General features: G+C 42.1%; 1 protein-coding gene across 1 annotated transcript in view; it reads left to right on the top strand.

Moving 5' to 3' along the window:
* Positions 1-16844, top strand: part of CACNA1D (calcium voltage-gated channel subunit alpha1 D) — a 301531-nt gene that overhangs the window by 137478 nt on the left and 147209 nt on the right. Inside the window, exons 4-5 of the mRNA XM_042927310.1 lie at positions 7620-7759; positions 16549-16691. Of these exons, the coding sequence (XP_042783244.1) occupies positions 7620-7759; positions 16549-16691 (283 nt within the window). The remainder of the gene's footprint in view (positions 1-7619; positions 7760-16548; positions 16692-16844) is intronic.

Below are 16844 nucleotides of genomic sequence, written 5' to 3' on the forward strand. Positions count from 1 at the left end.
TAACTCCAGGCCTCCCGCCTCTCAGAGCCAAGTCTGTGCCAATGACAGAACGTTTTGCCTGGCTGCTGAAGTGAAAATCCCAGGTGTTGCTCTCATTGGACCTGGTTGGTATGTGCGGTCACATGCCTGTCCCTGAACCAGTAGCCTGGGCCACATGCCAACTCCTGTAGCTCCTGGACTGAGAGTAGAAAAGGAGCACTTCTCAGAGGAAGGACAGGGTGCTGTTATTACCCCAGCAGTTTCCTGGGTGGTAGGAGCCATGTGTAGTTAGGTGTGGCCTCAAAGCAGCAACTGGCACTGCTCTGCCAGTGAGTGAGGAAGCCGCTTCCAGAGAGAATGCCCGGTCAGCCTCCTCCACCCCAGGTGTGATGCTGCTTTCCTCCCACAAACAAGATTTTTTGAGGCTGGTCTCCATGGCGGGGTCAGCTAGGCCATCCAGCTGGCTTCCTCCATTTGTTCTCACCGGGCAAGGGTCCTCCCTGTCTGGCTGCTCATGGGTTCACTGGATCTTCAGAGAGTTTCTAGAGCCTTCTGTGAGGATGGCACCTCCCAGCCACTGAGAGAGCTGCCTCGTGTCTGTCTTCATTTTGGAGGGCCTTTGATTGTGGGGTGTGGGGCAATTTGTGGAACTTTTTCCCACCTTCCACTTAATCTGATTGTCACCATAGCCTGGGTGGGTGGAGTGAGGACAGTTGCTCCTATTCTACAGATGAGGAAGCAGAGAAGCCCAGGGGTAGATGACTCAACCAGGGTGACTCAGCTGTAGAGACTGGGATTGGACTCAGGGGACACAAACGTCATCTAAAATTTGTACTTTTAAACCAAAGGTGAAGAAAAATGAAGGCAACCGGTCTATTGCAGCCAGTTTCTTCTTGTAAACAGGGCATTAAACTACCTCCGTTGGAGGCCAGAGGTACATACTTCATTAATACCTGCAGAGGAGAACATTACCTCTGTTTACATCTAAGTGGCCCCGAGCCGAGGCCTGCCTGCTGACCGCTGTCCCGCGGCTCACCCACTGCCCTTTTACTAGAGGTGGAATTGCTTACGGAAACTGTAACCACCTTCCCACAGGCTCCCCACTGTCCCATCCTGCCATGTTCATGGCAGCTTGCGGGAGCGTCCCTTGGCAAGCCTGGCCTGGATGTGCTGCAGTGACCTCAGTGACCCAGCCCCTGGACAGCACAGCTGCTGCCTTTGGTTGGCCAATTTCCCCGGGGATATCTGGGCCTTGCAGAACCTCGCTGTGAAGCCAAGGTCCAGATTTTGCTCCTTAGGTGGTAGAGAACTGTAGTTTTAGAGCTGGAAGAGACCGTCTGGTTCAGTCTGCTGGTTCTCCTGGTGAGAGAGAGCCCTGTAGCCTGGCCCACGAGACCTCGTGTCCCCACCCTCGCCTGTCCCTCACCCCTGTGCTCTTGTCACCCTTGAATGATTAGCCTTTGCATGTGCTCCTTACTCTGACTGGAAAAGCCCAGCCTGGCCTATTAGAGCAGGAAAAACTGTGGTTATGGAGAAGAGCTTTTCCCTAACTTTTAGTTACGGACGTTTCTCCTGGAATAGGGCAAAACCAAGGGGGCCCTGAGATTATTGCTATGGACTGCATGTTGCTGCCCCCTTCCCTCTGCCCCTCCTCCAAATTCATATGAAATTCTAACTCCCAATGTGATGGTATTAGGAGGTGGGGCCTTTGGAGGGGGGTGGTTAGGTCGTGAGGGCGGAGCCCCCATGAATGGGATTAGTGCCCTTATAAGAAGAGGTAGAGGGGCACCTGAGTGGTTCAGTTGGTTAAGCATCCAACTTCAGCTCAGGTCATGATTTCACCATTCATGAGTTCTAGCCCTGCACTGGGCTCTGTGCTGATAGCTCAGAGCCTGGAGCCTGCTTCAGATTCTGTGTCTCCCTCTCTCTCTGCCCTCTCCTGTTCACACTCTGTCTCTCTCCTAAAAATAAATAAACATTTTTAAAAAATAAAGAAGGGGTAGAGAGAGATCTCTTTCCACATACACACACAGAGGAAAGGCCAGATGAGGACATAACAGAAAGTCAGCCTTCTGCAAGGTAGGGAGAGAGCTCTCATCAGGCACCAGATTAGCTGGCGCCTTGGTCCCTGACTTCCAGTCTCCAGAACTGTGAGGGATCTCTGCTGCTTTTTTAATGTTTGCTTATTTTTGAGAGAGACCAAGACAGCGCACGAGTCAGGAAAGAACAGAGAGAGAGGGAGATACAAAATCCAAAGCAGGCTCCAGGCTCCGAGTTGTTGATAAACCCAGAGCCCAACGAGGGTCTCGAGCTGCGAGATCATGACCTGAGCTGAAGTTGGTCACTTATCTGACTGAGGGACACCCCATGAGGGACCTCTGCTGTTTAAAGCCCCCCTGGTATATGATATGTTGTTATGGTAGCCTGAGCAGACTAAAACAATTATGGAACTTCTTAGGGAGGGATGGTGAATAATGTTTGGTCAAAACCTCTCATTTTGCTCATTTATTCATTTATAAATATTGAGTATTTTTATGGCAAGCCTTGGGAATACAATGATGCATGAAATAGAAATAGTCTCTGATCTTATAGAAATTCATTTATTGGAGGGACAAACATTAAAGAGATAACATTAAAATTTTGGTTGTGAATAGGGCCATGAAGATGTATGATGGGCCATGAGGACATCTAACAGTGGGCCCTCAGTTTGTGGAGGTCAGCAAAGGTTTCCCTGAGAGAGTGTTATTTCAGCTGAGCCTTGGAGTACAAGTAGAGCTTAGCCTGATGAAAAAGTGAGATGGGGGAACCATTCTAGAAAGAGGGAACAGGGCGTGGGCCTGAAGTGGTGGCTGAGCCAGGGCTGGCAGAAAACAGATGCTGTGGCTGCGAGCCCTGTGTTCTTTCCGCTGCCCCAGGCTGGGCTTGTTCTAGTCCTGTATTTGTTGTGTACTCACTCTGGAGAGGGGAGTTTCCATACGTGAGGGTGCGCACCCCAGAAGGGGAAGCAGGGTGGCCCCTCGCATGGAGGGCTGGGTTCTCGTGGAAGAGAAGAAAGCTGGAAGAGGAAGCTAGGGAAGGAAGGTTGAGGAATTTACCTGGAGGTGCAGGTCAGGATTGAAAGGGAGGGCCAGATGAGACATCAGGATCAGTTGTTGATTCAGCAGTGTGACCATTTCTTCCAAGCTTGTTCTAGAAAGGGTTAATGGCAACTTAGAGACATAGCTTCATTGTTTCCCTTTTTGGTACATATGCTAGGATCACAAAACCTCATGTTTTCCTAGCCCCCTTTAAGTCTGGTTTTCTTGCTCTATTCCTTCTCTTCTTTTTCTTCTCTACTTCCTGTTGAGTACCTTATGTATGATACTCTAGTATGGTGCTGGGTGCTGAGATTACAAAGTCAGTAAGAGATGACCCCTGCCAATAGAGAGCCTGGGACCCACAGAGTGAGAGGAGTGGTGTGCAAAGGAGCAGCAGCTACTATCAGGGTGTCAGCCAAGAGAGCCTTGCCAAAGATTTGGGACCATGTGGATGGATGACCCAAGCAAAGAGTTGACCCTCACCTGCCTCATCAAGCCCTTGTTATCTTCGGATAGCAGGTTGGGAACTCTGTGAAGATACACATCAGGCTTTCTGAGGAGGGCCCAGGTGCCCAGGGATGGGTGAGTGAGTGGATGGATGGATGGATGGGTGGGTGGATGTTCATACTACGGTACTAGTGAAAGGGTCCCTGAGAGCAGGAAAGGAGAGACCCAGGTGTAATTAAGGATCCTGGCATCTCCCACCCATTGCTAGTTGACAGTTTCAGTTTCTCAAAGTCCTGTGTATGGTTTACTGGTGTAGAGACCCTTCTGCAGGGTGAAGCTTCAGTGTTCAAAGAAGATCTATCAGGTTTCTGAATTAGATTTGGAACCTTTATTTCTGGTGGCTTGTGGTCTCATGGGTGACTTTCATCCATACATAGGGTAGTGTCTGGTTAAGAGGAATTGGTGGTGCTTAGTTTTTTTTTAATTTTTTAAATGTTTGTTTTTTTTTGAGAGACAGAGTGCAAGTAGGGGAGGGGCAGAGAGAGAGGGAGACACAGAATCCGAAGCAGGCTCCAGGCTCTGAGCTGTCAGCACAGAGCGGGACGTGGGGCTCAAACTCACAAACTGTGAGATCATGACCTGAGCCGAAGTTGGACACTTAACCTACTGAGCCACCCAGGCACCCCTAAATTTTTTTAATTAAAATTTTTTTTTTAATTTTAGAAAGAGGCACAAATAGAGGGTCAGAGAGAAAGTGAGAGAGAGAATCTTAAGCAGGCTCCATGCTCAGTGCAGAGCCTGACATGGGGCTTGATCCCAAGACCCTGGGATCATGACCTGAGCTGAAATGAAAAGTCCAACACTCAACTGACTGAGCCACGCAGGCACCCCACTGGTGTTTTTTTTTTAAAGGAGATTGGGCTGCTTTTGCCCACCCAGGATCCCATGCCAGCGAGAAGAATCCTGCTGGTGGCTGGGTGGCATGTGGCCCTGCCTGGCAAATGAGGGGAGACTGGGATGCAGAAATCATTTTATCTTTCTGTTTAGCCTGAGGCTGTTAGCTTTTATGAAGCAGCCCTGCCCCCAGGATACCTCCTTTCATGTCTAGTTCTGGAGGGTTCCTGCTTGCCTTTTCCTCAGTCATCCCATTCCTCTGTGCTTCCCTCTGTCTGGGCCACAGACTCCCTATCTTCTCTATGCAACATCTGATTGGGTCCCTTCCACTGAGTGTATATTCCCACCTTGCTCAGTTAGGAACCTGACCTTCCTGGTGGACTTCCTTTTCAAATTACCAGCTCAACATTCTTTTCTCAAATGAACAATTCTTTTGTGATGTAAATAATTACCTCTCCTTCCCATGATTGCTGTTTTGCAAAAGTTTTTTTTATATTGCATTTGCTTACTGTGGAGGTGTATTTGTTTTATAGGAGTCCTTTTAAATGGCTGGGGATGAGAACGACACTGGCTTCTAACAAACTGGTCTAGTATGCTCTCCAGGCTGTGATGGTTCAGTTGGCATCATGGTAGAGTCTCTGTAATAAAGAATCACATTAAAGCAAAGTTATATTTCCTACAATCAATTCCATCAAGTAATGCACTAAGGATTTTTGGAAAGAGAAACCTAATTCTTTAAAAGGAGAGAGAGGAGGACAAGAGAAGAGGATATAAAAGAACCCTAAACAATTCAGTTATACTAATGACCCTTGTATTATTATAGCAATATTACTTACAAATAAAAGCCAAAGAGGAAAAACAAGCTGTGTTTGCTCGATGTACTCTCTGTTCCCTGCCTTGTTTTTCTGCTCTAAAGTATAGCACTGTGTTGACGTAGGGATGTAACTGCTATGAATATTGATGGCAGCAAAAGCCTTTTTTCTCTGTCTGGCCTAGTAAATAAAGCAGAAGGGATAAAAAGGGAAGAGGAATTGTAAAACCAGCGTGCTGTTTTTAGCTTATCTTGTTCGCGTAGAATTCTAAGTCTTGAAAACATATTGACAATCTACATTTGGTGGTCAGGGTCTAATTTGAGTACAGTGAATTGGTATTTTCAGGGATTTTTGCTTCTGGTTCAAGTAACAGAATTGCTTTCTCCTTTTAGCTCTCATAGCTCTCACTGGCCCCATTGAAGCCTTCCGGGATCTCTCCTCCCTAGCCAGGAGCAAAGTTGGTCCTAGTGTGAGGCTTACAGGGAATATGGAGAGTAAAGAAGGGAGTTGCTGGAGGTTTGGAGGCTCACGTGTGTCTGGAGGGCACGACTGTGTGGAAGGAGAAGGGTCCTGGTCAAGGAGGGTTCTGGCAGTCTGGTGAAGGGTATTGGGTACGTGGGATGAGCTAGGCTGAGAATGGGACCAGTTGAGAGTTCTGGGGGCAGCATGGGTATGGAGGTTGGGGTGAGTGAGGTTCTATACATTGAAAACACACTGACTCTGACTAACTCACATCACAAAAGAGTTTATTAGACCTCTCTGATGGTGTTCAAGGATAAAAGGGAGCTCTGGAGGACAGGTTAAGGACAACAGAGACACGGGAGGGAAGAACTGATGAACTGGCTTTTTGCAAGACCAGTGGGAAGTCAGGAATGAGGGTGAAGGCTGGAGTCCAGCAGTGGTTGGACGGTGGCTCTGGTGGTAAAGAGGGAGGATGTGGGGCAAAACGTGGGGAAGGTCAGGCCAGGTGACAGAAGGGTAGCACTTTGGTAGCAGGGCGGCTTAGCCTACCTAGTAGTGGTCACATACAGCAAAGCAAAGTCCTGGTGAAGGAGGAGTGAACTAGTTAGTCCCTTGGCCTTGTCAGAGTGCTCAAGATGTACAACTGCTCTTTCAGTTACCTGTCTTGGGACATTCTCAGTGTTTATGTTTGAAACCTTCCCTTACCCACCAGACTAAACCTTTAGGGGACCGTGGTGGAGACATTTTTCTAATCCTGGCTCCTGGTATGGGGTCTGTTATGTAGAATAGGTGCTCACTGAGTGTTTCCTGAGCCAAATTTATTTGACCTCTTGCACTGGGCATCTTAATAAGTGAATTCCATGACTTCCATTTTCCTAAGGTATTGCTTACTTTCCTCAGGTCCCACAGGGTAGAATTAATATTTGTGGAGGACTTTATGGCCCACGTGGAAGAGTTTTAATTGCTGATGGTTTTTCATTGAGTTATTAAGTAGCCTCTTGCCAGGGAATGCCTCTTATAAAATTAATTGCACACATCCCAGTGGGTTGGTATTTCTATTAAAGCTGAAGCTGCATAAAGAAAACCTTTATAAAAGAGGAAAGGAGTCAACATTTTTAGACCTGCTGATGGATGTGTTCTCTGGACTCACAGAGTTGCATGAATTGGAATGGGAAGGATTCTAAGAGTCACCTAGCCTGAGGGCTGAATCTCAGAGATCTGGGCAGCCAGATGGGAATGGCTGCTGGGGCTGGTAGGAGGGAAGGACACAGAGGCTGAACCCAGGCTCCCTGGGACGGTGTATGGCGACCACTTGGCAGTGTCAGCTGGGAGAGGCCACATGCCAGTATGCAGGCAGGGGATTTGCCATCCTGAATATGCTCCCCTTCTGTGCTGGTGAGGAAGCTTAGGTCCAGAGGAGAGGAGGCACTTGCCAAGGTCACCTTGCTGCTCTGAGACAAAGAGGACCCTGGATTAGAAATCAAGTGTAAACCCAAGAGGAAGAGAGAGGGTCAAAGCAGATGCACCTTCCCTTCATCCAAAGGACATTCTGTTCAAAGCCACTGTTGAGATCTTTGTTGTACCCTTGTGCTTTTCTGGGCCTAATTTGGCAATCTCAGGAGGAAAACATGCTGCATTTTGCAAATGTGTGCAAATAACAAACATGCCCGTTATGTCCTAGGCAGACTCATTGCACACGCATCAGGGCAGGTGGCAAAATGCAGTCATGCAGCCTGGAATGAAAAGTGTTTTACACTTAGCTGCTTATGAGAAATTCAGTGTTAGAATTAAAACGCTTTCCTGGCACAGGTGCTGTGTTAATGGTGCCATTTCTCATAATAAAACTTTGCTTGGAGAAAATGCTTATATCTCAGAGATGTTGAATCTAATTCCTGTCTCTTTTTCTTCTTCTCTCCACGCCCCCCCCCCTTTTTGTTTCTCTTTACAGGAAAAAGTAGAATATGCCTTCCTGATTATTTTTACAGTCGAGACATTTTTGAAGATTATAGCATATGGATTATTGCTACATCCTAATGCTTATGTTAGGAATGGATGGAATTTACTGGATTTTGTTATAGTAATAGTAGGGTAAGTCCCTTTTATTTTGGGGAAAATGTTTGGAAGATGGGAGGCATGGAGCAATGAAAAACACAGTCTTTTGAGGGAACATGGTTACTCCTCTCTGCCAGCAATTGTGGCCGGAACCTGCCGGGAGTGTTTTGGAGTGATGCTAGTGATGGGTGATGCTGCTATCTGCCTCTGGGAAGAGACCAGTTTGAATCCCCTCATTGTTTTTACTTCCCTTCCAGTAGTGTATTAAAGAAGGAAGTTGAAGCTCTTGATTTAAGAGGGTTTCATTTTACAAGGCCTTGGGTCTTCACAAACAGGCCAGCCGTGCTAGTGGTTAGACTCAAATGAGTAGAACTCTTACACTTAGCACTCTGTTAGTTTAAAAAAAAACACAAAACACTAAAACAGTAATAAATCCTTCATAGAAGTGAGATACTCTGCTATTTAACATCCCTTGAGCAAAGCTATTAATTTTTTTTTGCTGACTGGTGGGAAAAACTTTGGCATGCTACCATCCATTTGAAATAACAAAACAAGTGTCTGAATAATATCAGGTATCTGGCATGAAATGAAATAAGCTGGAAAATGCAGAGAAAGTAGGCATTATTCTGAAATCCTGTCAAAGGAAGAGACACACCAACAGTTTTAGTTAAAGGAGGGTATTAAAAAACAGTGGCCTGTGTTGTGTTATTCTGATCCTTCCACACCTGGAAATTTTGCCAGCAAGAGGAAAAACTGAATCTGTGTCAGAGGAGTGCTAGGCCTTTGGACCAAATACCCAGATAGGAAAAGAAGATCTATCCCTTCATAGAGTCTTCATTATCTAGCAGTAAAGTGGGTTGCTCCTAAAATTATATTTGGTCCTACAGAGAGATCGTTAAATGACCTCTCTGTTTTCATCTCCATAACTTTGTTCAACTGCCTTTTGAAATTGAGCAAAGTAATTTTTCTTATGGGTTGTTTTTTTAAATCATGAATACTTTGGCTTTTCATGGGAGACAGCTGGATGTTAGAGTGGGATAAATTTTAAGCCTGCTCTTTCAAACCTAGGAAGTTCAAATGGGATCCAAAATGGTGGCCCAGTGGGATAATTAGACTTAAGGGAAAAAAAAGTCAGCTTTTGCAAAAACCACCACAGTACATGGTGCCTACAGTATTACCACAAAGGTAGTGCAGCTAAAGTGAACAGGTAGTAGGTATGTCCGTACCTTCCTGTATTTGGTGAACTCTAATAAGGAATGGCAAGCAGGAGCCTTGCAAGTCTCTTGGTTCTGGAACAATCTCACTGTGCCTCTTCTGACCCAGGACTTTCTGTTCAGCTACAGGATGGAGATGCTTAGCTCCGTTTCTTTTATCCCTACCCTACAGTTTCCTCAGCTTTCTACCTGGAGATATTTTTCAGACTATAGAAGAGCACAAAGACATGGAACTGAACAGAGATGGTGGTCTCATTGCATTGAGGAGACAGAGACAAGAATCCAGTAAGGCCAGTGGGGCTGAAATTTGACAGGTGTAGCATGGGAGGAGAAGGGAAAGGGCTTTTCAGGGAAAGAGCTCCATAAATATGCTTTGGAGTCCTCTTGAGCTTTGCCTGAAGTGTAATCTACACTTACAGGGAGTGAGAATCCATGAGGCCAGTCAAATAATGCTATTAGGGAGAAAAAGAAAAGCTGGAGACTATAAGCTGAATAATAACTAGAGCTCACACAGGTCTGGGAGATGTTCAAGTTATGACCAGCAAGAATGGAAGGACCTCAATAGACACCCTGGACTGTCATTAGAGAGCCCAGAATGGCCATTAGTAGCAGGGGTTGGGAAAATATGGCCACCAGGACAAATTCAGCCTGCCACAAATTTTTGTAAATAAAGTTTTATTGTAACATAGTCACACGTGTTTGTTTACACAGTTGAATTGAGTAGTTTAGGTCCACAAACCCTGAACTATTTACTCTCTGGCCCCTTACAGAACAGTTTTGCCAACCCCTGCTATAGAGTAATGGTCACCTGAATTCCTTTCTAATAATGGTTGAGAAGAAGCCTGAAAAGGAGCCAACTGAGGTGCAAAACAAACTGCCTGCGAAAACAAAACTCAAAACTCTTTAAAAGAAGATGACAAAATATAGATACTTAGCTATTGTCCAGCATTCTGTCAAATATTATAGCCGTATTAAGACATATGACCCATAAGGAGGAAATTCCATCTGTAGAAACAGACCTACAAATGACAAAGATGGTGGAATTAATAGAGAATTTCTTTACAAGACTTTAAAAATACCTATTATGAATATGTATATGGACCTAAAGGAATACATGGCCACAATGTGAAATGATGGGACAATATTAGAAAGAACGACATGGGACTTTGAGAGCTGAAAATTTCCCCTGGATTGGCTTAATAACAAATTAGATACAATAGAAGAAAAATATCAAGGAGCTTGAAGACCTAGCAATAACACAAAGAATGTTGACAGAGAAAAACTGAACATGCCCTTGATGACCTGTGGGGCAATATCAGGTGGTCTAACATATGTATATTTGGGGTCTCAAAGGAGAGGAGATAGAGGAGAGACAGAAAAAATTTTTAAATGACTCCAAATTTTCTAAATGTGATGAAAAACATAAACTCACAAATTCAAGAAGCTCAACAAAGCTCGAGCAAAGTAAACATGAAGAAAGCTACATCAAAGTATGTCATAATCATAATGAAATTGCTCAAAACCAAGGATAAAGAGAAAATCTGAAAAAGTAATCAGAGAAAAAGACATCCCTAGACTTCTCATCAGCACCATACAAGCTGGAAGACAATAGAGAGAGATCTTTAAAGTACTAGAGAAAATGTCAACCTAGAATTCTTATTCAGTAAAGATATCTTTCCAAATTGAAGTAAAAACAGACTTTTTCAGACAAACCAAAGCTGAGAATTCACCACCAATAAACCCTCATCTCAACAATTACTAAAGGAATTTCTTCACACTGAGGGAAAATGAAACCAGGTAGAAATTATGGATCTATTAAAAAGAAATGGAGAATGCCAGAAAGGGTAAATTCATGGGTAAATAAAAAAAATTTTTTTCTCATTTTAAAATCTCTTTAAAAGTACTTGATTGTTTAAGGCACAAGTAGTAACAATGTATTGAGGAGTTTGCAGCTTCTATGAAAGTAAAATATGTGACAACAATAGCACAAAGGACAGAAAGAAGGAAAAAGCCAAGTACTTTTGAAAAGAGCTTATACAGTTGGTGGTAAATATGATAAAATATTATCTGAAAGTAGACTGTATTAAGTTCAAGATGTATATTGTAAACCCTAGAGCACAGGCTGACAAAATTTAGACTGTAAGCCAAATATGGTTTATTGCCTTTTTTATTTTTCACGTTGACAAAGTATTTTCCTGTGTGCTTTGGAAGATTGTTTTATTGGAAGACAGTCAGACTCACTCATATCTATTTGGCTATTTGGTGTTAGGATGGCAAAGTTGAATAGTTGTGACAGGGATCCTGTGGCCTGAAAATCCTAAAATAGTTGCTATCTGACACTCTATAGATTTTTGCTGACACTTGCCCTAGTGCAGCTACTAGAAAAATAAAAAGATATAGTTAATAAGCCTATGTTGGATATTAAATGGAATTTTTAAAAGTTCAATTAATTCAAAAAAGTCAGGTATGAATTAAAGAGGAACAATGGGCAGGGCAAACAGAAAACAAACAGCAAGATAGTAGATTTAAATCCAGCTAAATCCTTATAAGAGTCCAGAGTTTATCAGATTTTATATGTAAAAAACCAGACCCAACTCTATAGTGTCTACAAGAACCCTAACTTATAAAGACACAAATAATTTGAAATTCGAAGGCCAGAAAAATATATGCCATGTGAAAATTAATCAGAATAAAGGTAGAGTGGCAATATTAGTCCAACAAAGTAGACTTGAGAACAAGGAATATTATCCAGGAAAAAGACATTTCATAGTGATGAAAGAATTCTTTCATGAAGATGTAATAATCCTAAGTGTGTGTGTGTGTGTGTGTGTGTGTGTGTGTGTGTGTATGCCTAATAACAAGGCTTCAAAATACACTAAGCAAAAACTGAAAAGAACTTAAGGTGGAATGGACAAATCTGTACATTTTAATACTTCTCTCTTGAAGGGTGTTGATAGAACATCTAGACAGAAAATCACTAGGTATATAGGGATATATGAACAGTGCCATCAACAAACTTGACTTAATTGGCATTTTTAGAACACACTACTCTAGACCAGAATGCACATTCTTTTCACATGCATATACATGGAACATTGACCAAGAAATATTATGGGCCATAAAATAAGTCTTAACGAATTTAAGAACAGCAAAATCATACAAAATTATGTGCTCTAAATGAATTTAGCAGTGTTTCTGGGTAGAGGTTAGTATTTAAAAAGTATTTTAAAAACTTATATGCTAGTCATGAACCAATAGAAAGTGAAATTTTAAAGACATTATTTACTATAGCATCAAAAAGCATGAAATATTTAGGGAAAAATAGCACATTGCAAATGACTAAACTTTGCTGAGAGAAATGAAAGAATACCTAAATAAATGGAATGTTGTGTTCATGGATTGGAAGACTCAATTATTGTTAGGATATCAGTTCTTCTCAAACTTTGCTATAGACTGAATCTAAATCCCAGAAAGATTTCTGTAGATTGACAGATTTATTCTAAAACTGATACAGTAATTAGAGAGGCCCTAAACTAGACAAAGAAATGTTTAAGGACTAAGCTGGAACCTGATCTTTAGGCTTGCTATAAAACTCCGGTAGCCAAGACTGATGTTGGCATAAGAAGTAGTTATAAAGATCAATGGAATAGACTAGGGAATCTAGAAATAGACCCATATGTATGTGAGCAATTGATTTTAGACAAAGCTGCCTTGATAATTCAATGAGTTGAATTATAAATTGTAGTTAGTTTTCAACAAATGGCAATGGAACAACTATTTATCCACATGAAAAAAAGAAGAATATTTATTCCTACCTAATAACCTACACAAATATTACCTTAAAATGGATCATAAGCCTATATGTGAAAGTTAAAAATATAGAATGTAAAAATGTAAAATGTAAAAATATAGATTTTTATGACTTAGGGAGGGCAGATTTCTTAGGAACCAAAAAGTACTAGCCAAAAAAGAAATAATTAAAATTTTGGAGCTTATCAAAATTTATAATTTTTCTTGAAAAGATTGTGTGAGGAAAATTAAAAATTAAGCACAGAGTGGGAAAAATATTCACAATACATATATATGACAAAGGACTTGCATTCAGAATATATAAAGATCTCTTATAACCCATTAGTAGGAAGACAACCCAGTATATAAATGGGCAAAAGATTTGAACAGATCTCCACAAAAGAAGATGTGTAAATGGTCAACAAGCACCTGAAAAGATGTTCTACATCATTAGAATTAGAGAAGTACAAATTAAAACCACAATGACGCACTACGTACCTACCAGCATTACTAAATATAAAAAGACTGACAATACCAAATGTTAGCCAAGATACGGAGCAACTGGAACTCTCATACACTGCTTGTAGAAATGGAAAATGGTTCAGTCACTTTGGAAAAGTTTGCTAGTTTCCTCTAATGTTAATCATACACTAACCACACGACCATATTACCAGTATTACTCTTAGGTACTTACCCAAATAAATGAAAACACATGTTCCCAGAGACTTTATTCATAACGGAGAAAAACTGGAAACAAGACAAATATCTCTTAACAGGTGAATGGATACATTCATTGTAGTACATTTATGTACTACATATGTACCACATTATGTACTACATTATGTACATTTATGTACTACATTATGTACATTTATGTACTACAATGGAATATCACCGAACAATGAAAAGAAATGAACTGTGGAGAAATGTAACAACTTGGATAAATCTCAAAAATATGGTGAGCAAAAGAAGTTAAAAGAACATATACTGTATGATTTCATTTGTATAAGGTTCTAGAAAAGGGAAAAGACAACCCAAAGTGATAAGCAGCCAATCAGTGGATATCTAAGTTTGAGCTGAGAGGGAGGTGATTGCACAGAGGCATCAAAGAACTGTTGGGGATGGTGGAATTGTCCTGTATCTTGACTGTGGTGTTTGTACTTGGACCTCTGTGTTTGTCAAGAATCCTCTCACTGTATACTTTAAACAAGTGCATTTTATATATAAATTGATCTGCAATAAAATTAAAAAGTAAAAACTCATCTGGGAAATTAAAGTAGGAATGGACTCATTGGTCTTAATAAATGCAAAGAACTTTAGAACATCAGATTATTTTTCATCTAAAATATGCACTAAATTGTAGTCAAAGAGCAGAAGAAAAGTCAAAAAAAGAAAACTTACTATGTCTTCATGTGCATCAAATTTCTACTCCCTTAAGTTTCCAACTACAGGATGTATCTCAATCCAGTGGATTTTCCATTCCAAGCCAACTGTGACCTATTGCTTTTGTCAAGATTCCCACTAACAGAGACATTAAGAAAGTAATTGATACTTCTAAAATGTTAACTGTAATGATGTGACCACAAGAGTACTCAATGGGTCTACTGGAGCTGATAGTGTATAGAAAAGTTTATTCCACCCACCTAAAGCTTCAGTCAACATATATTTCAAGCATTCAGGCTCATCACTTAAGCTTTGTGAAGAAGGACATGGGGGCTCATTCTGTTGCTACTAGGTATCTCCTTGCCTTTTTCTCCTGTGTTGGGATAAACTTAATAACAGTCTAGGATCAAATACTTTGTCTTCATGTCCTGAGCTCTCTAGGCATGCGGTACTTTTTTTGTTGGGGGTGGAGGGCGTAAGTGGTAAAGGGAGTAGAATCACAGAGTATTAGAATGGGAAAGGCAGGGCTCTGGTTCATTTAGTTCCAGTTTTTTCATTTTACAGAGGGGAAAACTGAGGCCCAGAGAAGGAGAGGAGCTTTCCTAGTGCCTGCTAACTCTTAGGAATGGAAGCCAGCCCCAACCCCTTATACTCTTGGCTGTCAGGAAAAGGCAGCCAGCTTCCCTCTCTGACTCAGGTTCCTCTGTAATGGGAGAGAGACACCATTCACCTGTTATGAAGGGCATTGCTGAAGAACGAGGGGTAAAAGGACCATGATGTATGTCCTGTAAAACACTGATATTTGAAAGTGATCTTCAGTCACCACCTGCATAAATTACTTTCCTAACCCTTTGGGATGAAAATTCCTGCGGCTGACACATTTCAGAAGAGTTTGAGGTTTTCTTTCTTCTGTTTTCTTTGTTTTTGCAAAGCTATGAACTTGTTTTGGAGGGGAGACTTTTAACTTGAGCCTTGCTGCAGGGGTTTAGAGTAATAAAAAAAAACAAAACCCTATACTAATGAGAGAAGCCAGTTATAAGTTTGGTCTATTTCCCTAGTCATAACTAGGGAGAGCCCATCTGAAGGTTTGAAAAGGTAGAGACTTGATTTATTCCCCCCTAGCGCCACCTCCCTCTCCCCCTGCCTGGGTCACTGCTAATTGCCATAGTGTTGTTAAAACAAATGGCTGGTCTTTAAATGCCCCAGAGCGATATGACTGTGCCCAATCAGGACTGTAATCAGACCACCCTGTATTTTATGGACTTAGTGTCTTGGCAATCCAGAGGCATGCCAGTGAGGGCAGAGTTTCTACTTTGGCTGCTAATTAAACTTTAGAAACCTTTTCTCTGTTGTTGGGCCAATCACCCCCACAATCTGATTGGCCAGAGTTGATTCTATTTGAAATGGGCAAATTTATATTTATTCTGAAAAACAAGCAATAATTCCAAAGAATAAATGTTTATTTGAAAGAGCAAAAGTAACTGTCAAGTGAGCAGATTGTCTGAAAATAGCTTTATCCTAAAAACCTTTGGAGAGTAGGAAAAAATGTGTCGTGGCTGCCAGATACAATATTATGCACATTTCAAAAGAGAAGATGACGATATTAATACCTTACCTTGGTTTACTGCTTCTGGCCTTTGCACATCTCCTCAGCATCTGTGATTTACATCATTCCTTGAACATCCCTCCCTGGGAGGGTGGAGGTGCGTGTGGGTATGTCGGTGGCTGTACCAGAAATGGTATAACACATTGGTTAAGATTCAGTATTTTGAAGTCAATATTCACCCATTGATTTACTCATCAGATAAGTTTTGAGTGGCTTCTGTGTTAAGAACCGTTCTAGGCACTAGGCTTGAACAGACTAAATGAGCAAATGAACAACACAGATTAAAAGTCCCTGCCCTCATGGGACCCACATGCTAGTGGGGCTGACACACCTGGATTTCATACAATAGTTCTACCCTAGTAGTGTGACCTTGGGCAAATTACTTGTTCTCATCAAGTTTGTTTCCTCACTTGTGAAATAATAAGAATTACTACTGCATAGCACTTTGTGAGGATTGAGATAATGATGTATAAAGTGCTTGCACCTAGTGAATGTGTATAAATGGTAGCCGCCATGTTTGTTTCCTTGTTACTTCTGTTTGGGCAATTCCACTTGTCATCATTGGATCCATGGTGAGCCCCTCTTCTGTGGGGTCTGACTTGGTCAGGGATGCTCTGTTGGCAGGAAAACAGATGACTCAGTCCTTGTTGCCAGTCTTGTTACATGTAGGGGTTGCTTTCGGGATTCAAATGCTTGCCTTTGCCTTGCTTCCCCTTTATTTAGTCAGCAGCCCCACAGAATTAGCCCTTGTTCAGAAATAACTACTATTATCATCCTGTTTTGCTTCCCTGGGTGACAGACTCTAACAATTCTTCCTTTCTTCCTTTTTTCAGATTGTTTAGTGTAATTCTGGAACAATTAACCAAAGAAACAGAAGGCGGTAACCACTCCAGTGGCAAGTCAGGAGGCTTCGATGTCAAAGCCCTCCGAGCCTTTCGAGTGTTACGACCACTTCGACTAGTGTCAGGAGTACCCAGTAAGCACGTCTTGTTTCCTAAAGCCAGGCGTTTGTTGACTTGTTTTTCTTCTGGGTGGGGCTCAGGATTCTGGAGCTGAGTGTTGCGAGGTGAGTTGCTGTGTGCCAGCCAGGGGGTTCGCAGATGACCACGGAGGCCTTCACAGTTCACAA

The sequence above is a fragment of the Panthera leo genome, chromosome A2, assembly GCF_018350215.1.
Source record: "Panthera leo isolate Ple1 chromosome A2, P.leo_Ple1_pat1.1, whole genome shotgun sequence".
Classification (NCBI taxonomy): domain Eukaryota; kingdom Metazoa; phylum Chordata; class Mammalia; order Carnivora; family Felidae; genus Panthera; species Panthera leo.